This window comes from Pempheris klunzingeri, chromosome 9 (genome assembly GCF_042242105.1).
Source record: "Pempheris klunzingeri isolate RE-2024b chromosome 9, fPemKlu1.hap1, whole genome shotgun sequence".
NCBI classification, from domain to species: domain Eukaryota; kingdom Metazoa; phylum Chordata; class Actinopteri; order Acropomatiformes; family Pempheridae; genus Pempheris; species Pempheris klunzingeri.
In genome coordinates, this window is record NC_092020.1 from 15,490,225 (window position 1) to 15,517,754 (window position 27,530).

General features: G+C 41.0%; 1 protein-coding gene across 2 annotated transcripts; it reads right to left on the reverse strand.

Annotated features, from left to right (window-relative positions):
* Window positions 1–788: 788 nt before the first annotated feature.
* Window positions 789–20,173, reverse strand: slc16a2 (solute carrier family 16 member 2). Of its 2 annotated transcripts, none has more exons than XM_070836952.1 (7): window positions 19,211–20,173; window positions 9,140–9,284; window positions 7,902–8,400; window positions 5,946–6,089; window positions 3,922–4,150; window positions 1,220–1,492; window positions 789–1,061 (listed from the first exon to the last, which is right to left on the reverse strand). In XM_070836952.1, exons 1-6 carry the CDS (start codon window positions 19,638–19,640, stop codon window positions 1,236–1,238), a joined length of 1,704 nt encoding a protein of 567 aa, XP_070693053.1. In that variant the 5' UTR covers window positions 19,641–20,173; the 3' UTR covers window positions 789–1,061; window positions 1,220–1,235. The 2 variants fall into 2 exon arrangements, with proteins under 2 accessions (XP_070693053.1, XP_070693052.1); XM_070836951.1 differs by having other exon boundaries at window positions 789–1,116.
* Window positions 20,174–27,530: the final 7,357 nt, after the last annotated feature.

Here is a 27,530-nt window from a genome sequence, read left to right on the forward strand (position 1 = left end):
GCACACTACAAAAAACTATTGTCAATTATTTTTCAAAGCCGTAACAAACACGGTACTGTTTATATGGATTTGTCGGGCACCGTGCTAAAGCGTTAAAAGGCCAATAAAAACTGTAGAGCTGGACGATTGGAAAAAACGCTTAAAGTTAAGGCTGTACAGACTCATGAGAAGACTTTGTATCAATTATAGAGTTGAGTTTCATTAATTCAGGCATGCAAAGCTCTCATAACTCAGCCCTACCGACTTCGCCTGCATACATTAACCTGCCACAAGCTACAAAGTCTCTGACCTATATGAAAACTGCGAAAAATGTAACACTCAAGGGTTCATGGCATATGAATCAGTGGAATCAACAGCTGCCACAAAAACACATCTGTCTCCCATGCAGGCAGGCTGGTAGAGCAGTTGAAGTCATGTCAAGTTTTTGGACCTTGGGTGTGAGTACAGTGTGCGGTTGAGTTGAGGTGATTGTGTCGGGTGGCTGATCTCTCAGAAGAACTGTCAGTTATCTTCTGTGACATTTACAACAGATTTTCTCTTGCAGCTGTCACAGCAGAAAAGCAGTGGACCAAAAAGCAAACCTGCAAATCTCTCTAGATGAGACTGTGTCTCAGCTACACAAACTAAATAAAATTAACTGTGTTAAAAAAATAGGTACTACATTAAGAAAGTGTGAATTTATCCCTTCATTAACTCTTATTTTATGTCTCTTATTTTAACAGTGTGTTTATATGGAATCTAAAAACAAAGTATTTTTTACAGCTCCAAAAAGCTAAAGTAGCAAGATATATGCTGAGAAATCAGAAACTGTCAGTTAAAATCTCTTCATTTCTTTCCTCTTAGAGGTACGCATTACCACAGAGCCCCCACTGATGAAACAATCCTATTTGAGACTGTGTTGTGCTTATCGTCCTTGTGCATGTCCACAGTCCTACGCTGATACGCCTTCTCTTCGTCTTCTTCGCCCTTTTCGATTTCTCTCCACATGGAAATAGCAATTGAGAGTCAAGGAGGGTGAGGGAGTTCAAGGTCAGCCAACAGGAAGTCCATGGTTGAGAGCTCTGGTTGGGAGGAGGGCAATCTAAGGATGAGTAAATGTGCTGGTGGGCTGAATCCCTAGAGGAAAAGCAGAAGGACATTAAAATATATGAAGAAATAGGAGTGCATTTAAACACCACTAAGTGTATATGCATGATATGTATGTATGTATATATCTAACCTTTGTACAGTGCGACTCAGATGTGTGTCTCTACGTCAGTATAGCCAGGCAGGATGTCTCCATTGGAGCAGCTCTTAGGCTCCTCTGATGGCGGGGCGGTCGGCAGCATGTGGGCAGTTGTGGACGTCTCTTCTGGCGACGCCGCTGCCTGGCCTTGTTGAAGTCTGCGGTGTATCAGGGGCACAAAGAAGAGCACCACGCCCCCCACCATAGGAGGCACCCCAGCCAGGGAGAAGGCCACCGTGTAGTTTCCAGAGTAATCATGTAGGAGACCTGGACAGTGGAGGCATAGGAGACACCATGCATGTTATTGTGTCTTCAGTCAAGGAATACCAATGAAACACAATGTCTACATTGTCTACAAGAAATCCCTAATGTCCATAGAGACAGAGCAGGTATCATAGAGGAAAGTAAAGAGGAGGATGCCTGGACAGCTGATTGGACCAAAGTATCGGCCTGGTCTGTTGTGAATATGTGGTGATCAGCCCGGGTTAACGTGAAATTCCCAGTCTGAAACATTATCCCTATCCAGCTCTGGGATTCTGAGGTTGTGTTAATGGTCCCATATTATGAAAATGCAATTTTGAATGTCTTGTCAACCTAGATATTTGTATCCGGTGAATCTGGAGACCCTTAGGCTCAGAGAAAAGACCGTCCTCTCTCTTTTTCTCCTGCTCCATCTCTCAGTAAAATGTGTATGAAAACATGCAGTTTAGATTTGACTCCCTTTATGATGTCATATGGGGATATGTTGCTCAGCAGGCCGACTCTCCCCGCCTACTGAAAACCTCCTGAATACACCTCACTGTAGACAATTTGTTTTTTGAACATTAAACCATGTAAGACCTGTTCCAGTAGGACATCTTAATACAAGTATGAACTTTAAAATGAGCAGAATATGGGGCCTTTAAGTCTGGAAGCAAAACGTACAATATCCTGCACCTCTAAAGCTCACCAAACACCAAGCTATATCTCATCTACGCAAGCTAGACTAATAACATCTTGGCTCCAGCTGCATACAAATATGCTGAACCTGTATGTCTGCCCTTCGCTTATCACAAGAACCATTCATCTGATCAACTTCACACTTACTGAGAACCCAAGGGAGTGCAGTGTTGAGTGTGAAGTCGATCAGATGAGCGGTTCTTGAGTACGCTCCAAGCAGAAATACCAAGGGCCGACGTAATTGGCCCATTACAAACTGTGACGTGCTTCAAATAGCAGCGCAAGTTCCTCTAAAAGGTGTAACAGCAGCTTTAAATCTGAAACAACAAAGTGTTTTTATTCACGACACGATACAAAACTAAAGCCTCACCCTGCCTAGAGTACGTATATCCGCATTTACTATTTATCTGCATGTGGGCTGAAGCAAACAAACTGTATCTCCAGAGACATAGTAAGGGCAATGGGTTTAACACGCTGCACCGCATGTTTCATCCACCGCTGAGCTTGTGACATGAGAGCAGTGGGAGGAGTACGCTCACACTGGTGCTTGTAATGTATGTATTCTTGATTATGAGCCGTACAGACTGTACAGTACAGCACATGTTTACACAGCGACAGTCTCATTCAGACTCCGAGGAGCCTAGCTGCCTTTGTTGTTTGGACGTAGAGTAAATGTATGGCTTGTTATCTGCATCATACAAGTGGAACATTTCATCCACAAATGATTTCAAAAATCAGATTGAGAGAATAAAAGAAAGATTATACAAGATAAAAATCTAAAGAGCTGCAACATTATTTTCATTACCAATAAATCAGCTGATCATTTTCTCAATTTATCAATCAATTGCTTTGTCCAGAAAATGTAAGAAAATAGTGAAAATACTAATTTTCAGCACATTTTTATTCAGCCAATAGTTGAACTCTTGAATAATTCACTGTCGATCAACTATTAGACTAATCATTTCAGTTCTAGTTCACTACATTAGCATGGATATTCCTGTGAGGACACGGCGTTGGATATGCAAATAATAATTATCTGGATGTTGTGCTCTCCAAATACATCATTTAAGAACAGAAGTTAGCATTTTGAAATGATTTTTTTTCTGCAAGAGTCTGTTTTTTATAAATTGAACTGCTTGGGGAATTTAGTTTGGACAAATATCTCAGAACATTTATAACAACCTCCAGAGGCCACAAAGGGAAGGCAGAGTCTTTTGTAGTAAGAGCAGTTTACATATGTGTGTGATCTGAAAGAGGTTGGCAACAGAGAGCTCAAGGATACCTGAGCCTTCTAATTAACATTCTGCCCTCAGTGATCTTCTATACACTCGCTGTACATACACTGATAGTGGAGAGCTGGAGAGAGGAATGACAGAGGAGAGAGGGAGGAGGTACAGGAGACATAAAGGGAGTTAAGTACTGCCTGTATGGGCTTTTTTTCATAAAGACAAATCCTTAGAGACAGCCTGCAGTTGGCCACAAGCCCAAACCTCTTTGAAAGCAATCTGCTTTACAATCTATCCTGTCACACATTTGTCTCACTCTCCCTTTACTCCCTGCGTTTTTTTTTCTATCCTTGCTCAACCGTTTCACTCTGCTAATATCAATCACCTTGTTGTGCACTGTTACTGTCAACATCTTGAAGTCAGTGGAAGGAGTCAGTTCATTGCCAGCTCATTCGGGATTATTATGTATAAATCAGTGCTATGTGGTGAAAAACAGGACAAAAAAAAAAAAAAGAAGAGTGTGCTTCTCACCAGCAATGGGTGGGCCTGCTGTCATGGGAATAGCCATAAGGCCTAATAGGTAACCTATGGCCTGCGAGGCCTGCATGGGCCCAACCAGCTCGAAGGCAATGGGAGCCATCATTGTGAGGAAGCAGCCGTCACACAGTCCCAGGAACACACAAACAACCACCAGCCCCTCAAACACAGAGCACTGAGGAATCATAATGGACATCAGGCCCAGAGCCATGAAGGACACCACCTGGAACAAACAGTGAGAAATCAATAATTATTTACGGACGCTTTTCTCTTTATAGTAGCAGGTGTTTGCTTGTTTCCTGTGTTTGATTTTCTTTAGTACTGACAGAAGCAGTGACGGCAGTACAGGTAACTGAGGAGAGAATAGACAGCCTGTTGCCTGTTGTTCCATCCTTGTTATTCTTGCTTGTACAGTAGGAGAATAACTGGCCTCCAGGCATTTTGTCATTATTGTGAGCATTCTGTTGTGTGACAGAGTACACCCTCCAGCTACTGTCAGGACTGTTCAAAAGACACATATTTAAGTTGGGAAAAAAAGTGATAAAGATACTGATTCATTTGTGAACAGCGAGCTACACATATATCAACAGTTATGTGGATAATATAACTAAGCTACAGGAATGTAAAGCAGAGGAATTATGCATACATGTCAATTATATCATCTTTTCTATAGACTGAGCAAGGAATTTAGATCTGTCTTTTGTGCTTTTATTAGCTGCAGCTGAAGGCTGTCTGGCTACTTGTACAAAATTAAACAGCCAGCTATTAACGATGTATTACACAGGTCATGAGTTCAATACTTTGAACTGTGAAGGCGGGTTCAGTGCCTTAACAACGAGCTAAAAGGTGTTACATTAAAACCCTTCACAATTACCACATTGTACTAGAAAGCAACTCTAAAAACACAGTGTGTTCAGCTCTGGATAAAAGGCTCCTTCACAGCTAGTGTGTTTCTTTATGAACGAAATTACTGAGCTACATGCTGTAAACACATTCTCTTTTTCAATGGAAAACATTATCCCTACACAAATCTCACTGTCCGACAGTACACACAGATTTGCACATTTTCAGCATGCATATCACGCAATTTCAAGGGTATTAAAAGGTTATTAAAAAATCTATGACTCAGTATCCATCTGCTGAACAACACACTTGGACACGCTGGACTCTTTATTAGATTGTTTGTTCGCTTACACTTGTTTATTTCAGTGAACTTTGTAAAGCACTATGAGACACTCTGTTGTGATATTGGGCTATACAAATAAAATTGAATTGAATTGAATTGATTAACTGGCCAACACACAACACAATGGGTTATCTGAGTGTTTGCATTCAGCAGGAAATAGGTATACACCTGCATGAAATGACTCAAACTGCTCCGAGGTGCTGTATTTTCCCCCCTTCCATTTTTTCAGGGCCAAAGTATTCCTCCAATTATCCAGGCAGGAAGCTCTAATTCAACAACAGAGCTTCTATTTATTCTGGTACTGTAAGTGCGTGTAAATTTCCATCTGAGTCATGTTTATCTGCAGCCTAATAGGCCATTAAAAATACGGAATTAGTCAGATTGCAAATATAAATATCTAATGTTGAACCTCGTGACACGACATGACACTATTAATAAAAAAATATTAAACAAACCCTTGTTCACTGTGATAATAAGTGTGCCAGAGGGGTGAGCAACAAAACACATAACACATGTAACACTGTAAAAAGAGCCTCAAAACACAACTGCAAATAGTTAACCCTGAGTCTTCTATGCCAGGTTAAAGACTTTGGATTAGAAAGAAAATTAAAATGAGAAAACAAAGAAGATTTACTGTTGCAATGTTGTAAAATGGCACAAAGAAATCATTAAAATCATGTTCATAGGAGGGTAAAAGTGATACAACACGCAGCATTCAAGCTAATATCAGTTTCACGCACCACTCTTAACTGCATAAGTTTTCACCGAAACAAGCAAAACATTTAAGAAAAGGTGTACTACTCACATTTTACACCTTAAAACATTTGCTCACCTGCATGTATATCTTTTGAAGACCAGGAATGAGGTCTCCGATCTTGCCAAAAGCGAGGCGTCCCACCCCAGACGAAGCTCCTATGCAAACCAGGAGCACCCATTCCTTCTGGGTCTCCTTGAACTGCTCCTTCACAAAGTTCATCTAAAACATGGAAAACAAAACAGACCCCATGCTGCTTGAGCTTTGGCTGTATGACTGGTGGTTAAATGTGATTGTGCTGCATAAGACACTCACCAAAAGTTATGAATAATGTAACAAAGATATCACACAACCTGCAGGTGAAATTTTTCATATACTTTATGCCTCGGAGGTCAATAAACTCAGAAAATGGGTGTGCATTTAGTGGAGTGGAGGGATTGTCCATCCATAACCGCAAAGCCAAGGTCTGACAAAAACAAAATATCTTCAACCACAAACCTTTGGAACAGCAGGACAGGAAGACCCAACGCATATAGGTCAGACCCTCCCACTCCCCTCAGCCCTGACCCCCCAAATCAGATCCAAAACATTAAACCACCCTCTGAAGTCTTTCCTGAACATGCTGGTCCTTGTGAAATATTTGCTCTGCTTTGAAGGGCTCTACATTCATCAATGGCCATAGGATAGGCATGTTTAGGGATACAGAGAGGCCATACAGGAGAGGTTTCCTGAGGTGGTTGAGCCAATACAAAGGCCGGGGCTGTGTTTACATCTGGGCCCGGGCCTGAAACAACAGGCCTGACAGAGGGAGGCCAGAACTGGAACATCCGACATCTGGATAGAGGGAGATCAACTTTACAGCTCCACGCTGCAGCTTTACACTTCATCCTCATCCTTTCTCTATCTCACTATCTCACACCAAAGTCAGCCATAGTTCATGTGCAGATTTTGCAAAAATATTGTCAATTTTGGATTCTAATCATCTTAGAAAGCAAAAGTTTGAGGGTGATTTGATTTCTTTTCTCATGAAATCCAACAGTAATCACATTTAGTTATCCCTTTTTGCAGTCAAATCAATGCCAGTGTTGTTTTACACATATTGTCCCTTTTTGTTATTATTAAAAAGTGAAAAAAAAAAAGGTGTTTATCAGTGAAATATCAGAGATGTTCCTTTCCCTCTCAGCCACGGGGCGTGTCTGTGTTTGACTGACAGCAGCTGGCAGGCTAAGCCCCTGCAGGGGAGCCAGACACAAAGTAAACAAACTTGCACTGTAGCTCACAAACCATGAGCAGAGTGTTTGTTGTTAGCACAGGTTTTGAAGCATAACAGCATAAACAGACTGAAGTGACATTTGCAGGTACATTTAAATGCTGTTTGATGTGCTGCTCCAGGCCAGCTAATTAGCTAACTAGCCCACAAAATGACTCCTCCCTGGTGAATGTTTTAATCAATCAATTATTAGTTGCTTGTTCAACAAACTAAGGTGCTGAGCAAGATGTGTGTTTATGCTTGTCAGTCAGATAAGCTTAGTAACTACTGTACATACTATGCTTTAAGAGGAGAGCTAATCTGGATTTTTTTTCTAAATCTGAGGCTCTTGTGTAGTAAGCAGCTCTCTGGATAGTTTGCTTAGTCAGTGTGACTGTCTAGCTATGACTGAACTGTGACATTACTACTTTATGTAAAGATGCTTTTAAAAAACAACTCTGACTAATCAACATCATAAAATTGTTAATAAAATGATACAATATCCACAAGGTCATGATTCCTATATTCCTACCAAAAACACAGAAGAACATTGCGGCATGTATTCCATATTAAGTGTTAGCACAACTGAGATGACTGAGATGATTGTATACAGATACATCCATACTTAGTATATACAATCTTCCATTAACATAGTATATACAACCCTCCATTAGCATCTGTCCAATATGAACAAGCTAGCTGGTTTTAAACTGGTATAATACAAGAAATTAAACGTGCAGCACAAAGCACAATTTGACAACAAGCATATCCAGAATTGTTCTTACCAGATGTACATATGGCACAAAGTAGCCCAGTACAGCTGTGGCTACTCCAAACGCCCACACTCGGTATGTCACAATGTGAAACACACGCAGGTTGAAGTATTTCCTGACACCACCTAGGACCCCGCTCCACCTGCTGCCGCCCTGAGCAGTGGCCCCTGGCTGGGTTTGAGGTTTGTCTGGGCCTTGACCCATACCTGGAGGCCCCATGCCTCCTCCAGCAGGCAGTAAAGGTTTGAACAGCAGTGCCAGCAGGGCCTGGACCAGCATGAAGAGGCTGAGGATCTGGAAGGTCCTGCTGAGGCCCAGAGGTTCCACAACTTTGTTGAGGAAAACTGGGAGGCCCATGGAGAAGAGGCTGGCGCCGGCCGTCACCACTCCATTTGCCAGGCCCAGACGCTGGCGGAAGTAGTGCCCGAGGATGACCAACGAGGGCTGGAAGGCAAAGGAGGAGCCACAGCCGAACAATATGCCATATGTGAAATAGCGAAGGCTCAGGGAGCTGCAATAGAAAAGAAAAAGGAAAAAAGAGAAGTAATGATTTGGTTATTATTTGACCAACAATTTTGCCATTAATTAAAGTGCACAAATAAAACAAACAAGCAACATAAAGATGATTAAATTAATTTATTAAAAGTCCTGCCATTAAACATAAATTGAAAAAAAAAAACATCAAATGACATGCAATTCCGGCTTTTCATATCAGAGAATAAAACATCCAAGGTTTGGGTGTTTGGGTTGCAGCATCTTCCTTAATGTCGCCTAATCTCTATCTACAACTGTGCAGAAATACTAAATACGTGATTGGCTTAAACTGAATGAATAGACATTGAGATAAACACTGCGCAGACAGTTGATTTAAAATTGGAAAGTCATTGTGAGCGATGAATCTTCGAAGTTATGAGATATTTGGTGCAGCCCTACTTTCCATTTTCTATTACTTTAAAGTTTTAATACAAAATAAATTGTTATTTTTCTTATGTTGTGCAAAATAGCAAAGTTTTGTGGACAATGAAATACATTTGCAACTTGAGAAATTTTAAATCTCTGTAGTGGGTTGTAGTAGACAAATTAGATTCCTTCAGGACACCAGTGACAGTAGTTAAACAAACTTCTGGATTTTTCAAACCTCACAGAGTATTTATTTTACAGAAAAACAAATGCTTAGCTCTCTGACTAAAATGTAATCAGAGGTGCAAATTGGGGCTACAAAAAGAGATGTCTAATAAATTTTGCTTTACTTGGCAAAAGATGTGCTGAGGAGTCCTATAAAAGCCAGCGTTGCCCCACTAACAGCTGTCTTCCTGCAGCCAAAGCGGTCTGTGAACATGCTGACCACAGGGGAACAGAAGAAGATCATGCCCATGGCCAGGGCCCCAACCCAGGCTAGAGAGGAAGAGGAGAGAGAGAGAGAATTCATCGTCAGAAACATGTGGGAAACCTGTAGGTTGTAGATATCACCATAAGTAAATAAAGGACGACTTTATAGCAGTTTTTTCATCAAGCAAGGATCAAAGTCTATGTAACATGAATGGCACTGCAGGCTGTAAATCAACATATAATAGATACAACACTATTCGATACAAGTGACATACAGTAAAAAAAAGAAAGAAAAAAAGAAATTCCCTTCATGGTAACAATCACTCATTTGGCCATGTGTAATCCCACATAATAAACAACTGGACTGTTATACAGTCAAACAAATTCCATGGCTATGCAGCCCTGCTGCAAATTGAGAATAGGGAATAAAAATTGTAATAGAAGAAATATTAGAAAACAGAAAAACAACAAATTGATTCTTTTCTTGTATATGGAAGATATTGTATGAAAATTGAAAAGGCATCATTGGACAACTCCAAGGTCTTTCTGTATGAGTCCCTGCACTTGTATGCAAGTCATCGGGTTTGGCATTTGTATTTGACATGTACATTTACAATTTCTCATAGTGAATAAGTGGATGAAAAAGTGGATCAAAGTGGATACTTCTGGCTCGTGGTGTGATACCCATCCAGTGTTAAAACATAACGAGCTAGAATGATCCAACAGAGACACTGCGTACCCTGACGTTTAAACAAACAGTCGTCTGGGATCAGTCTCCTGGGGAGCAAAGGTAGCTTTAATGTCTACCGTTGTGTCTGGGTTGTGGGTGGATGAGAGGTGGGTGGACTGATCTATCTATAAAACACACACACACACACACACATTTCGAGTTGTGAAATATGAGCTCTACAGCGCTATACAAACACGGTCCTTGTTGTGGAGGTAGACCTAAACATTCTGTGCTGTACATGTATACATCTCCTGGTACACAGTGTACACTACAAAGTCACATTTTGTATAGTTTATGGGTGGGACTGCACCCTAGCCTGGCCTAGTTTATTTGTCTTAATAGAACAAGAGAGGGGGGGATCCTCCGATTTAACATGTGCAACATGAACTCCCACCATTTTGGAACTCTCCCTATGAAATGATCAAAGTTTCACCTTAAGGTGCAACACTGACAAACTAGCACCACCGGGCATTGTATGTTCTGCCAGCCAGTCAAGCTGCAGTGCACATCCATGTCTGTCCAGATCTAAGATGAGTGTCATCAATTCAGTAACTAACCACATGTGAAACATGGTCACAATCTCCCCTTCTGTTTGTGAGTTATGGCTTTGAGTAAAGGCTGGAAAATTATGATGTCACGCTGACCTTTGACCTTTTATAAAATGTCATCATTTTAGCCTAATAGGCTGTGACTGTGTATGTGAAATGTTGTCATAATTAGCATATGAATTATAGCCAAAAGCCTGTTTTGACCATGACCTTTGACCTTTAACCACCATCTAATCAGTTAATTCCTGAGGCTGAGAGGGTCTTAGTGCCAGATGTACTGAAATTTCCTCAAGGAGCTCCTGACATATCATGTTCATAAAAATGGAATGGATGGAAAGATGTACATACAGACAGACGAACAACCCGAAAATATAAAGCATAGAAACACTTGATTGGTCTCTGTAAAAGCATTTCACATCACATCATCTGAAGGCATATAGTAGATACCAACAGTGTATATCTATTGTAGCAACAGTAAAGTAACTGAAAACAGTATCCATAAAAATGCAGTGCACACCATTGAAAGATGAATAAATGGCAAAATTGCATGAGATCCAATGAACCCACTTTACTGAATAAGCCAAGGAGTTTGGGTTTTGGTTCCGAAAGAACTCGTTATGCTTCAAACTTACTTAAACTTGAAACCCTCTACCCCTCACCTTTCACAGTCTGTTTTGGTCTCCATCAAATCCTGTGGGAAATATCTGGCTCTTCAGCTGCTAAATACTTCACTTTATTCACCAGCCAGTTGCTAACTTTGCCGGTCTGCTGTTTGGTGCTGTGTAGGTAGTGTACAGTAGGTTTTTAGAGCCTTTTCTGTATCTGTTGTGGCTAAAAATGACACTGATGAGGGCTGAAAGATGCTAAATGCTACATAGAGCCAAGGGGAACTGCAGAGTTGGGCTATAATTGTGTTATTGTCTGTTGGTTCGTCATTACAAGCGACTCCTTTCACATTACACATGAGCATTTCAGTTATTGAGTCATACTGGCAACCAGACACATTGATTGTTTATATAAATAAAATATAAATAATCATAATGTTGCATGAATGAACGAGCATGAATTTATGTCAAGCAGTACTACACATTTATTGTGTTTAGCTCTTGTGTCACGTTTGCTCTGGGGGGGCCAACATATGACTTTCCAGTATGTAAATAAGAGGCTTTAAGGCACCACAATGCAAAACAACATTAATCTCCTCTCTTTTGGTTTTGTATGGCATGTGCTTCGTTGGCTAACAACATCTCCAGTTACAGCAACTGCATTGTGTAGACAACAGAACGATGCATACATATAGTAAGATTATGTCTGGCCTGATTGTGGTGTGATGGTGGGAAGGTTATCAAATGACCGCGATGACTGTAACAGCATCCCAATTCAGTGGAGGAATCCCTCAAAGAACATGGTCCATGAAAACAGCCTGCAGCTTCGACTGTGTATGCAAAGACATGCCATGTATCTAAAAGTTAAGACATAATGAATAGGATGTGTTGTTGGCCCCTCTGTCCCAGCTCAACTGACCGATGTTTGACTTAGGATGCTCTCCAGCGAGTGAAAACCAACCCTTGATTCAGCGCTTTGTCCACCAATTTCTTCCTGGATGCGTGTTTACGATCTTGCCTGAGCTGTTAAGCTGGGAGCTATAAACCCACTGCCCAGAGGTCGATGCCCAGAAACATCCCAAACACAGCAAAATAAAATAAAATACAGGCACAGGGTAGGGTCTCTGCAGATATAGATGCCGATGCACACTTATGGTGGGTCACGTGATAATTGAGAGGGATTATTTTTTCTATGAACCTATAGGAATCTTTAGGAAAATCCTACTCATTCTACCTTTAAAAAAAATTGCTCAGCCCCAAACTCCTGACAGAATCAGGTCAGGTTTAGTTTGGTTTGCAGTCCTCTCGTTCTTGAATCTCAGATATTTAAGTCCACAGACTTGCATGCTTCTACTCCAGGGATTACTTTTGCCGTCACTGGTATTTCTTAAGCTTCTCATATTCCTTCTAATTGGTACTGCTGTCACTTAAGAGAGCTCAGTATGTCAACAGCCTCACTTTATATTCTTTGGCCATTGCCACATGTCCAGTTGGTTTCTTTGGAAGGACCACAGAGCCTTAACTCAGTCTCTAACCCAGCCTCTGCCTCTAACTACACAGTGAGGTGTCTCCCATCTGGATATGTGGTGCCATATGTACGCTGTTTCTGTGTATCTTGCACACTTTCTAAGTGGTTCATCCCTGGAAGCCAACAGAGTTGTAGAGTGTTTTACAGTCTGGTCCTTTGAGTCTTCATTCCATCAGTAGTTTTTATGCAGTACTGCATAACTACTCCAGTACTGTTCATACTTTTGATTCTAAATGGGTCTGCACTTGTTATTTCACTGCGGTTGTGAGTACAGACTGGATGTGTCTTTGTAAACTAGGGCACTATACTGTGTCCCCAACCAAAGGACTGGATTGTCAGAATGAGCATTGAAAGCCACATGGCTGAACAGACAAAAGAAGACAAAGGCTTACATTTAATCAATAGAAAATCCAAGAAAATATGTGTATGTGACAGTACTGGAAACATTGTGTAACTGGCCGTGATAACTGCTTAGTATCAAGGATGGACACAAACTGATTACCATTTTAAACTATGACTGGATTTTCTTCTAGGTCCTTCACTGAGAAAAGGAGATGCAGCACAAAGTAATGTGAAAAAAAACCTACAGAAACACAACAGGGCAGCAAGAGTATTGATAAGGCTTTAGCCAGCTTCAAGTAGAAAACAGCTCAAAGGGAAAAAAAACTTGTGTAAGTGGAAGCAGCACCACTCTAGCACTGAAGCAATATGATAACCTGAGTACCAGTAATACTATTAATTGATGGTTGTTGTCATGTTATGACATAGGCTTTCTTCCCTGAAACAATGATTGCAGTCACTGTGTTTTTTTTACTGTATACAAAGCCAAAGCACATTACTACGGCATAAAAGGTCCAACCTACAATCAGAGGCTAACAAAGCAACAGAAACATGTTTCATTCCTGCACTCTCTCCTCTCTTTTCTGGCCAACCCTTCCTCCAAACCCCCATTTCCCCCGTCTCTGGCACAAGCAAAGGTCTGTGAATAGACTGAGTGGAGTGTACTCATTATACACAATTAAGTCTGAACACTTCCAAACAAGAAGAACACAGTGAGGGAGACTGAAGTAAAATGAAAAGATGTTTTGTGTGTGTGTGTGTGTGTGTGTGTGTGTGTATGTGCGTGTGCGTGTGGTGAAGGGACTTAACAAGCTTTTCTCTCTTTATGTGATGGATGCAATCTGACAAGCAGAGAGAGATCGAGAGACTCTATAGGACCCATCTGTACATTAGAGGAACAAACTTCTTACGGCAGGGAAAAGCTGTTGGAGGCAGCTCCATTTAATGCACCGAGAGATTTAACCAAGACTACTTTGTTTGGTTTGTATTAGACACATTACTGTGCTTTGTGGATATCTGTGTTCTGTTTGATAAAAGGATAAAACCTAAACCAAAAACACTGGAGTAATGTGTCATATTTCTATAATGAAACTGGTCTTGATGAGTATCTTAATAAACATACTGAATGCCACACAAACCATCTTTTCAATTGACATTGACATTCCCATCAAATAGCCAGTGTAAGAATTATAGCTCTTTTTATGTTTATTTATTATAGCTCCTCAGTTTTAGTGGACAGAAAGTAAAGTGGAAATGCTTTTAAAGACATGCTGCTGGCTGTTTCAGAAGTACTTGTACCAGCAAAATATTATCAATCTACAGTGTATTGGGTGGCGGGAGAAATCTGAGATATCTCCAAACCTTGGCAAATAAAATCAGACCTATCTCTTTAAACAAATGCCGCTGCAGTGACTGAGAAACACTATTGTTTGAAATTTCACTGAACTATCCCTTTAAAGCTAAAAGAAATCCACATGTGAGCCCACACACATTGTTACTTTTGAAATCCAACGGGCCATAACAGTCAAAAACAAATTGCTGTCCAAACACTATGTGACGGCGCTGTTAACACAATTGTACTTACACACAGGGGAGGAAATATTCCATCAACTAAACAATGCAACATATTGTGTTAGAAATTGTTTTGGGTCCTCACAGTTTGAGCAACAATAGTCACAGTTTTTGCAACATTCATGGAAAGAACGAGGTACAAGACCACAGAATTAGTACAGATGGCCAATTCCTCAAGGCCACATTAAATGGACAATGTGCCGTTATATGACGTAAATGGTCATTTAAAAATCCCAGATGCTAAAAAAATAGTATTATAAAGTATCTTGGAAATAGGATAAACATTATGATTTGATGTTTTGCAAAGCATTAGTTAGCTGTACTGAAGTATTGTCAGAGTTCCTCATACTTTCAGCAAAGCAGTTCAACATAAGCCGCTAAATAATTACATAAGTAATCGATTTATAAAGCCTTGTTCTAGCATCAGTTACCTGACTGGCTCATGTCCATACAGTACATCAGGTCAGGCTGCATAGTTTACAGAGGACTGAAAGTCTAAGACAAGTCAGATAGGGGACCAGCTGTCACAGATGTAAAAGTGTCAGCAATTCCTTCTGGTTTAAAAGAGTCATATGGTGTGCAAACCACTTGTGATAAGAAGTTTGTGCAGTGTGAATAAACTGTATAATGGATATGTCTGCAGAGAGTACAGTGAGTCACATTTGAGTGCAGCAGCACAGCTCCAATTTTTGTCAGACTTCGCTCCTGTTACACCATCTGTTAATACTAACCTACAAACAGCAGCCTCTATTTAATATTTAATACTGATGGGATTCTCACAGCTTGTGTTTCTCAAAGTTAATACCATAACTCCCATAAACACTTGATTCCAGCAGCAAAGGATGAAGGTAATTATCACCTATCCAGTCCCTTGTATCGGCTAGGTAAAGTCAGCTTAATTTTCCTGTCACTGTTTACATCTGCACCTGCTGGAAAGCTGTCTACTAATAAATGCATTCATTTATTGATGTTAAAATAAGCCCAGATTCTACAAAAGCGTGTGTGGAGCCTTTGGACACTCTGATCCAACCTGAACCCATTCCCCTGCCCTCTGAAATGCCAAAAATTCCACAGTGCTCCCTGATCTGCCAGCCTGGGATTTCCAGCTCCCCTGGAGATGCTGGTGAAATCTGGGGCAACAAAGCTACAATGCAGCACTACACACAGTACAGACATACGCTAGTGTCTGGAGTTAGCTTGTGACAGCACCTGTTTGAATCCTCGCTAGAATAGTCTGTTTGCAAATGTCCACCACTGAGTGTTGAGCCTCATCCGATATGATGGAGGATTACTAGAGAAACTCAGTGTTGAATCCTGAAAGTATACTTTTTGTTGATTTGAAGACCTAGCTGATCCCAGAGTTCCCCCCACAACTAAATGGGTAGAACAGGGCACTGTCTTTTAAACCACTGCTATGCTGCTGTCATGTTTTAGTTTCACTTAACGTTCTAAATGCTGTTTTACAGGTTTTTCCACCCGAACAAAAATACAGTTCCTGTATAAAATATAAATCCTCTAAACATTAGTACGAAAAAATGTTTAAAAGTGAAACTGATTTGTTATACTTATCATACTAATGTTTGACAAGCTAAATAACACAGAACAAGGTTACACAAAGCTCACTGCAGTCAGTATGAGCCATACCGAACGACTGTATATAATTTAGTGTGTGTCAGTGATTGAGTGTGGTGTGTTATTTATACATTATCAGTGTCTTTTTTTAACATTTAATGGAAAAACTCTCTTTATGCTCGAATGCTGCTGTCAGTAAGATTTATAGGCTTTCCACTTTAGGCTGGAATTCAAGCGAAAAACAAAACACCTCTCCTTAAGTGATGAAGCAGCATCACTAATGGAGCCTGTGGATTGATGCCTTTTAATGAGGCACTGAAATTCCCAACAAAAAAATAGTAAAGATAAAGTTGACATCTCTCAGGGACTTCTCCGGCTCTACAATTAGACACAAATGGGACACAGTGTATTTGAACAAGCCTCTGTTTTTGTCTCATCACATTCTATCTACTGACATCTTTCACACAAGTAGTGGATAGATGGAAATCATTTCAGGGATCAATGAAAAATTAATCACACGCTCACTCGCCTGTCTCTCTCCCCCCCATCACACATATTCCCAGTTTCCCAGAAACAGCATCGCACTTTGAACGTCTCACGTTCAATCAAACATTACCTCAAAGGTGACTCACTCCCTGCTGATTATAAGAGCAACATCTCTTTTTTCTTATCTAAAAGGAATGTAATATGGAAATTCTTGCAGTCAGCACACACCTTCACATACCAGCCACAACAGGAATGAAACCTCTGGCCGTGCCATGCTGTAATCATTGAGCAAAACAACACCATCTGTAACTCATAACCTGCTCACCTCTCCTTCATTACCTCTTTTTAATTGAAAAAAGGCCGCTCTGAACCCCCACCTTGACACTCCGGAGCTATTTTGAAAATCTCTCGTTTACCCCTCAAGGCTTAATAAATACCCAGTGCGCTATAATAGAGCTTGGTATAAAGACCTAATGGTAATCTCTTAGCAAGATCTAATCACATCCAAAATCTTTCCTTGTCACCACCTCTCCCCGTGGTCCTGAAGTTTATTTCCTGTGAAGTTCGTGGACACGTTGCTTTAAGATGTCCCACACATGTGAATCTAACTTTTACTGACTGTTCCCTCTCAGACAGGATAGCTGTTCAAAAGCCAAAATACAACTGTGAGCATTGAAGCTAAGCTGTCCCCCTCTGTTTTGTTCCCTTTCTGAGGGGATAAGGTCAGCATACTAGCTTAATCCTTTCACATACGAGAACAACCAAGAATCAAATCCAAGGGACGGCTGGAGATGAAATCCTTCACAAGCCAAAACTAAGAGGGGGACATGTTTGTAAATGCCTCGATAGAAACAGCCCTCTGTTGAATGTATGATATTGGTAACATATCTGGTTTTAGATGACTTAGGAGGAACTACCACTCATATTGTATCTGCTCTCAATCCCACAAACACTGAAAGTAAAGTGATGCCTGGCCAGGCCACCTGCAGACACAGCTATGTCCCTCACATGAATGTCAGATGGCAAGGTGCAGGACACCAGTAAAGATATCAACCTGTGCTCACGTAAACAACTCAAATGAGCCCGATCATGCCCGAGCCTTTGATTTTCTCAGTGACTGTTTTTCATGCTGATGAGAGAGGGAGGAATTTGTTCCAGGGAACAGTCTTAGAAGCATAATCCCTTCCCACATCCTGACCTTAACCTTTGCTGGGGATTGTGGAACATGACAGGAAGTTAGGGAAAAATGCCAACTCCTGCGACACGACACTCCCCTCCTCAAAAACATCTCTTCTCGCTAAGAGCCAGGCAGAAAATTTCACAGTTTTGCCCTTTAGTTTAGAACAAGCAATTGCGAAAAACTCCAATAATCACTCATTTAGTCTGTAGTTGTTAATGTGATTAGCAACCTCAAACCTAGAGGCCAAGACTATAACTAGATTAAGGGACCTGACCTCCAGGGATGGACAAAAACGTCAGTTTCCTGTTAACTACTGATGGAGCATCAGCAGGCTCACAAAGTCTTTGCACCCCTTCGTTTTTAAACTGAATCTAGAGACTTATTTATCTCCATAAAACAAGACTGACCTGCCTCATTCCTTTGGAGTAACATCAGCAATTTCTACATTAAGATGCATCTCCTCGTCTGCTGTATCACACAAAAGTTTGCACCACCCAGTACGGTGTGAGCATCCACCGATGAAAGCTTGTAATAAAATCCTCAGCAGAATGGTTTAAAGTGAAGCACACAGGGAGACACAGAGGGGTGAACACTGGCCTTATTCTGGACACGCATGCCAGAAAAATTGGTCAGTAGCAGCTTTATTGTGATCAATGAATGTGAGTTGCTGGAATTAAATTACCGCAAGGTCCTTCAGCTTTTTATATACTGTGACAGTAATGTCTCAGTGCGACCCAGCGCCAGAGAAAACCCTGAAAAAAATTGGCTATGTCACATTCTTGGTCACACTTTTTTAAGTGCAGTGTGCTCTTATCTTTACAGACCGTTTTAAATGTATATTTTCATAACTTTTCTATAACCTTCGGCCTTCAAGGGAGAGACTTTATCAAAGGGCTGATTGTGGCAAACAGAGATGCAGCAGCTGGAGTTAGTTTCTGCTGAATGGACGGCGAAGACACAGTGGGTCAGTTAAATGTCCGTTAATCATTGACAACTGACCAACTCAAACAAGGGGTAAAGAGCATATTCAGGATGCAGGAACAACAAGAGTTTGCAGACAGCAGATGTGTATAACTGAGGAACATATGTAATATAACGCTATGCTCAGTGTACCGCTTTAAGTGCAGGGTAAACCTGCCTGAACTCTGAGCTGACCCACATCTTTTTTAGACTGAGGCATGTGTGTGACATATATAGTGACCTAAACATCCCAAGCTACTATAAAGCTGATGTTACAAGAAGGTATGTAAAGGTATCATTTGTTTTTCATCATGTTGATATTATGTTAACTGATAGCCATCCCCTGGAGGTCCAGTCCAGCCTTGTTAATGTTTCACATCAGGGATAGCATGCATCCAGGACAGGAGAAATGTTCTCATGTGTACTAAAGCCACGCTCACCTGAGCAGTGAGCAGACCAGACTGATACTCACCCACTTTGAACTGAGACGTCTTGTCGTCTGGGTTTGCATGCTCCTTCACCAGCATCATATGCAGGATGCCGAAAGAGTTTTGGATCCCGAAGATAGACCCGTTGCACCATGTTGCTGCAAAAACCACCAACCAGCCGTACCCTCCTTCGGGGGGGACGAATCCGGCTCCGTGGCCGTGCCCCTCCATCTGGACCCCCGCCTCGGATTCGGAAGACGGAGAGAGGGGCGGCTTGCATCCGGCCTCGATCAGCTGCACTGAGCTGTCCTCCTGCACGATTTTACACTCGCTGACCGCCGCCTGATCGTCCTTACTGGTGTCTGCTTCTTGTGGAGCATCTCTTTGCTCCGTGTGAGGATCTGCAGCAGGCTGCTCCGTCCGGGACTCTCTGCTGGACGGCTGCGCTTGATTGTCTAGCCCGTTGATACCCATGCTGTCTGATCTGGCGCAGAGGTTACTGTGGACTCTCGGCGCACATGCATGAGATATAGGTCACTGACATAAGAGGGCCAATTTGAATAACAGATTTGATTGGCTATCTGTCAAAATGTGAAAGAGACACGATCCCTTACTGGCAGACAAACCTCCTACACTCTGCTTGTATCCCAAGTGTGAGCTTCAACTTCAGCGAATAAACCCCAACCTGCAAACGCTGAATGTGTCATCCTGGTCGGAGGTCTGTATTTATCCCAGGAAATAGCAGGCACCGCCTATCTCTCCTTTAAATGTAAGCCTGCGTGTTTACAACCAGCCCATAGAGATTAAAACCATCTATTTAGGCGACTTTTGCTGGCTTCCCTGCTCGGTGCCGACTACGGAACATCAACCTGTGAGCACGTCCGCTGCGCCTCGACACCGTAGTGTTACCATCCCGTCACTCACTCCGCACTCGGTCCGCAACATCCCCAGGCGGTGCAGGAAACGAGCCGTCTTCCCCTCTGGTGCCTTAACGCGGACTAAATGTGAAATAGGTAGGCCCGTGCGGGTCACACTGGCTTCCTCGGCTCATGAGTGTCAACAGAGCTACGGCCGTCATTCAACAGCTCGCCCCCGCCTCCTCGTCCCCAGCGGATGGACGGCAGGGACCAATGGTGGAGCTTCGGCACGCTGACGCTGCAGCGGTGGGACGAGCTTGCACTTCGTGTGTCATCGGATTCACGAAAAGAGCCGAGTGTTTCTTCGCTTCAGGCTCGTAGCCTACTTCCCTCGTCGAGCTGGACTTTACAATTAAATTAAAACGAAATCTCGCTTTTAAAAAAAGGCACATTTATGAGAATAAGCCAGCATGCACTGTTACACTCGGTGTTTTTATTATAAAGGTAATGGGGTTTGGTGTTGTTTACTTTCACTGTGTCTATCGGCGTTACAGTAATTAAAATATCTTTGACACAGTGGTGGAGAGCTGTAATTTAAGCTATAATTTACAGGGGCGCCGTCAACGGGGGGGCCAGGGGGGTCCGCGGCCACCCCTGAAAAATGCTTGGCCCCACCAGTGGCCCCCCAGTTCTGATAGGTCAAGTTCACATTTGAAAATTTCGGAAATTGTAAATATGTTGTCCGAGTGCAAGTGAAGGCAGCACTGCAGCAGCTGCTGCCCAAACTCAGAGACGGACAGTGGAAGTCATTTTCAACGGCAGGTGTTGAGACAACCAGATTACCAACAGGTAAGTAAGTCAAACAGTACTTACTTTTAGAACAAATAGTATGTGTTTGGTAAACTGTGTCTGTGCTGAACCACATGCTGGCTGCTCTCCGTTACTGAGCATCTCATTAGCTTGTGCTAAGGGCCGCTAGCGTCGGATCACCAGTACCTGTGCCGTGATGCTACGGCAATTTTCAGACAATGAAGAGAAAGTCTACGGACATCTCTTCCATATGTGTGATGATGCAGGCCAAGATAACACCGCCGAGCAAACCCATGAACAGACAGGGACAGAGACAGAGCAGGGTAGTGCAGAGGAGCAGGTTCGGGCAGTGACGGGTCCAGAGAACAGGGAAGAAGTAACAGCAGCAGGCAGGACAGGATACAGCTGTTCATCCTACTGCTGGACCAACAGGTGATCTTAGAACAGGGTCCCTCATGAGGAAATGAATGGCAAGAGAGTAACTTTACCTGGATAAACGCGTGGTAACAAGAGTTAACAAGAGTTATGAATCCTGGTGCAACAACAGAAAGCTTCTTATTCTTCTTATTGTTTACTGGTAGATGAGTTTGAACAGTCAGAACAGAACTGACTGTGGGTCCATAATACAACTGTAATCTGGGATTACTATGGACAGCTACTCATGTTATTATTGTTGTTTTTGCTGCTGCTATTTTAAATTCAGAATAACTTATTTTCCTCATGTTTCATCACAGATATTTCCCAGTCAAGATCAGAGGGCCCAAACAGCAGCATCTCAAGTTTTTCCCTCGTACTCTTCAAGGGGACAGAAGACGAGGCTTCAAGAAAGACTGGCACAGTGCGCACGCATGGCTAGAATACTCACAGAGCTATGGTCAAATGTCTATTGTCAAAGACAATGCTTTTGTGGACATAGTCTCTTACATGTTTACAGCAGAATAAAGCTGTATTAAAAACAATCAAAGGCCTCTGTGTGGTGCTTTTAAACTTGAGTAGACTTCCCTGTAACTGTTTAATACAATACTGTATAATACAACTACCCTATTAGAACAATGAATTTCCTAACTCATAAATAAACCAATACTTACTAAGATAGGCTTGTACTGTATTAGTGCATGTACATCTAAGTAACGTTAACTGTAAAATTAGAAAGTATATGAGTACGTGATTCCTTAACTCTCATACTGACATCGATTTTGACTAGCCTCAATACTTACAACAGCTTTTCCTCTTGAAATTCCATTATTGTTTTTGGTTTTGGTGTGCCATCCCAGGATTTTCACTGGCCCTATCTGGCCCCCCCTGTGAAAAATTTCTGGGGGCGTCCCTGCTAATTTAACGCGTTAACTGTGCAATAGACTGGGCAAAAAGTTTCTGGTGGTGCTCCAGCTACAAAATATGGCAAAATATGTTCAAACACCAGAGGTGGAAAGTAAATAAGTAAGTAAATTCACTCGTACTAAAATGAGTACTAGTAGGCCTCTGGTAAATGTACTTACTGCTTACTTAGCATTAATTATTTCCATTTTATGCAACTTAATATCTGTATGTTACTATATATCTGTGGGGGATGTGTTACTTTTTACTCAGTTGCATTTATTTGACATGTGTAGCTGTGGTGGAGGAAGTATTCAGTTATTTCTCCCAAGTAAAAGTAGCAAAACCACAGTGTAATAAATACCCCCATTACAAGTAAATACTATTTTTAAGTGCTACATAGAAATTCATACATCAGTATGAATCCATTCATATGTCTATAATATCCAGCTGTGCAAATTTTACTTGTAAAATTATGGTTTGAATGCTTGAGCTAATCTGCAAAGTATCATAATTATTCTAATGAGTAACTGTTACTGTGAATGTCAACACTCGTAGTGGAGTAAACAGTACAATATTTTCCATCTGAAATGTAGAGCTGGATAGAAGTTTAAAGAATATAATGGAAATACTCACGTTAAATACAAGTACCTCAAAATTGTATTTGAGTTTAGTGCTTCTGTAAATGTACTATTTAACTCAATTAAAACCTCTAAATGCTTCCAACAGCACTGTCAAAAAGACAATAATTATAGGCTGAAATTAGGCTGGGATGATAATTATGTTGTGTTTCTAAACATGTAGGTCAGCTGTGCAGCTTCCAAGTAAAAGCTGCTCAACTTCCCCAGATTATTCTGTATGAAGTGAGAGAGAGAGTCCCCAGGCAGAGATAATTAAAATGAATGAATTTCACACTTGAGTAGTGTGCTTTCAAATGAGTAAGCAACAAAAATCAAATGTATGATAATCTTCTCTGATATGCCCATTGTACACAATATTGAGATTATGGATATGAAATATATTTTTATTGTACTGTATAGTTGTGTGTGCATACTTATTTATATGTATGTGTGTGCATAGGCCTATATGTGTATATGCAGAATATGTTTATGTATATATGTGTGTACTTTGTAGATGAATATGTGCACAGTATGTGTATGCTGTATATAGGTAGATCTATTTTTTCTGTCCTGTGTCATTGCTGTTGTCTGTGCTGTTAACACTGTTTTTGGGAACTTGGACCAGCATATAAAGGAAGTGTTCAAAATAGAATATGAAATATGTTTAACCACATATTGCCATTTTGATCTAAAATGCAGATAAAGATTTATCTAATCTCTTCGACTCCTGTATTCTGTGTTTGGACATAATTTATTATGTCCAAACACATTATTTTCCTGGCACAAAAAGTAAATCAAATCAAGTTAGCCCATTTTATTATTAGATTCAATTAGATAACCTCAAATAGATAAAACCATGGTTTGATTACTCCCTAAGGCACTTTTATTTTTTTATGTCATTTGTAATTTTTTTAAATTCATGTGACAGAAACAAGTGTTCACCACTGAGTGGAGCTACAACACAGTGTAAGGGGTTGTTCAGTATCACGCTATAGCAAGGAAGTTACCCAACATTTCACATTCAGTGCCATTTATTCAAAGACAAATATGTAACAGTTCGATAGCTAATGTATGTTGTTTTGATCTCTTGTGGATAACAACACAAAAGTTGCTGTATATGCTGTAAATATAGATTATGATCTAGTGGAGTCCTGCAGTCACACTGGCAGGTAACCAACTAAGACTTACAGTACAGTATGGCCAATGTGCCCACTTTCCACCCAGACTTTGTGGGTGGAAAGTACAGTTTATGTTATTTTATCTATTTGTGACCTATCCTGTGGCTGATCAGAAAACACCTGACACGTATTAACGTCTCTATTAACGTCACGTCTGTATTGGCTGCCACTGCGTCAGTATGTAAACCAATCCAAGTAAATCTAGTCTGAGCTGTCTTGTATAACATTAATAGGATACATAAATGCTGCAATTCCTCCCCTATCAAAAGTTAATATCTATGAACACCCATGGAGATTCATATCAGGAGGGTGGATTTAAACTGAACCAGGCCCCTTGCAGGGTGGTTTCAGTGTTACCAGCCCACTGTTTATAATAATTATTTGCAGTCACACAAACATGCAGCGGAGGCAGGACTGCAGGACCTCGTCATCAGCTGAAGCTGCTACATCACAATCACGCGGCTGTTTCCAATTAGACCCTCGAGGAACATCACGCCAGCATAGCCCACTCTGGCTCCACAGCGTTATTTAGCTAAAAATAGCAGTTTATACAACTTTGCTGTGTCTGGTTACAGGACTAGGCTGGGATTCCTTTTGAATGAAGGGGGGGTCAAAGGTGATGGGGATATAGTCAATAGTAGTGCTTCCTGTTTGAGTTGGAATACTTTAATTCCTTGGAGAGGTGTGGGTAGGAGAGGGAATGAGCATCTGTAAGAGGCCCACACATTTCTGTCTCCTCCCTTCTAAAGTCACACTCTGAAAGATGAGGGCTGACTGAGTAAGTGACTGTGAGAGTTGTTAAGAAAAATTCCTGCCTAAAATGACTATTGTGTTACAATGCTCTTGTGAAATTGTGAATGGCGATGGTGGCAGGGATGCATGCAGGTTGTCTGGAACATGTTCAGCGGCATGCTCAAACATGCTGTGGTGGTGAGTGAGGGAAAATGCACTGGCGGGCTAGTCATTATCTCGAGTAGCATGACTCACACTCAGCGGCTTCCTTCATTCCTCGGGGGCCTTGGATCCACAGTTTAAACAAAACTTCAGCATGCTGGGCTGGCACTGACAGCGGAAAATTATATACAGTGACCGCTGTCTCCTTAGGGATGTTGGCCACTTTGAAGTAATTCAAATGCGAACACTGATAGCTTTAACACAATGCAGACAAAACAGCAAAACACATCAGTGGCGCAATCAGATTGCTTAGTTATGTGTCTTCCTCCTTTGCTGTGCTTGGTTTCACTTGAAGGTTTGGCCTAGATATACATCAGGCATTGACCAACTTGCCCATGATCATGAGTGTTAACTGAACAATGAGCTGTCTGTTAGTCACTGACACTATACGGTATAACTGAATGACGTTGTAGGTGTAGTGTTAAGTAGTTTACCACATGTCATATATATAGGAAAATGCCCGGAGTCCTTTTGTTACTCTCTCTGATAAGTTATAAGGATTTGATAGTTAGAGGCAAAGTGCAAGAGACAAAAAAGACGATCTGAAAAACAGATTTTTGTGGTTTGCAGACGCAGTAAGCATTTCACATACTTGTTTGTGTTTGTCTCTGTCTTGTCCTCTTCCCTTATATGAACATAAGAGGCGCTCTTTCGTTTTCTGATGTAATCTTAGCCGTACACAAGTATGAGCTCACACATACAAACAGCACATGAGCTTGTCTAAATGATTCCAGTGGACACCCACACAATTTTAATGGGTGTAGCTATGGCTCACAGACTGTTCTGTGATCACCCACAGAAACAGTGACACTCTTACAGTACCACATCCCCAAAAATCACCGATGTTATGTTTGTGTGTTTACGTTTCTTTGTATTTGAAACTGTTAATTCAAGTAGACATGGTGAGATGGTTCAGCACTCACCAATCAGAAGGTAAAAAGCTGGATGGAAAATACTGTCCAACTACTACTCCTGGAAATGTGAGAACATTTCTGGAATAAATTGGAACTTGGACATAGAGATCAAAGATCTTGGAGATGGATTCTCTGATTCAGGAATGAATGTTGAAATGAATCACTTAGACTTCTGATAAGTCACAGCAACCTGTACCATTCAGTTACGGGCACGATGTGGAAACTTATCAGCTGCTGATGTTGTGGACAGAGGGACAGAATGGGGGTGGCAGAGATGGTTGTCTCATGCAGCCAAAACAACCTGAAGCTTAAGGCAAAAAAAAACTGTTCCAATGAGGCTAGACTTGAGGAGAAGCCCCCTCCTTGTTTCACATCTACATCCTCGGATGTGGATATGAAATTCTGAATTTCAAAAAATATATACATGGTTTTGATGCATATATATATACTTTTTATATATTTGGGTCTAACAATCATTCAATCAGACTTAGAATCACTTGCAAGGTTTTTTATTGACTTGCTGCTTATCATAAACGAGACATAAAAGTTTCCAGCCTTGCTAAAAGCTCTGTGATGCTGAACTTGACTAAATGCTAAGCTCAGTGATTGCAGAGACAACGACAATGCTAACATGTCTATGTTTTGCTGGTATAATGTTCTCAATCTTAGTTTTTGTGGTAGCATGCTAACATTTGCTAATTAGCACCACACATATGAAAACATGAATGAAAACTGTGACCTGCTTTTGGCATTAGATGAAAAGTCAGGGGATCACCATAGTCATTAGTATTCATCCTCCGGGCACCATGACTGTTTGTTCCAAATTTCCTGGCAATTCAACCCAACCAATAGCTGTTAATTTATTTTAGTAAGAATCAGAGGGTGTCAGTCTTATTGTGGAGGTTGAGGAAATGTCAGGGATCACAAAAGTCAGTGTGCTTTGTCCTAAATATTTGTACCAAATTCCATGGTAATCAATTTAATTGACTATTTCAATAGACTGTTAAAGAGAGAAAAGATTATAAGTGTCTGGAAAATGGAACTTGTAGATACCTTGAAATACAATGTCTGACAGTAAGAGTGTTATTGTGGGTATCTTTAATTACTATTCTGACTAGAGAGGCACCACCATGCTGCCCCAGATATGCTACACCTCATGTTAAATGAGTTAAATGAGTTTTGGTGTGCAGCATACTTTTTCTGACTTTGGATTCTTTCACATTCAGTCTTAACTGAATCTCATCTGTACAACATGTTCATGCATATATACAACTGTACACACAACGTACATAAATCTGAAGACCACATTTTCTCCCAATTAAATGCAGAAAACAGCACATAAATCTGTAGTCTATTTCCTGCTATTCCTTTTTAAGTGGCAGTACATTTAAACCTCTCTTCAGTGTTAATTCATCTCCCAATAATTTATTGTTTCTGTACGCTCAGGCCTTATCTTATGAAAACATTATTAAATCATTTTGCCTTTATATGAACATAACAATTTAATTTGTTCATGCAAGTGCACACTCTCATAACCTCCTTATCTGTAACCGTCTCCTCTATGTTGTTGCTTTTGCTCTCCAAACAATTCTTGTAAATGCACATGTACTTTATTTCAACTCGACTCTAACGTTAATGGAACCATTTATTTTAAGAATAAGAGCAAGACATCGTGAGTTTTAATTGTATAAGTCCAGTAAAGTCGAGCAGTTTT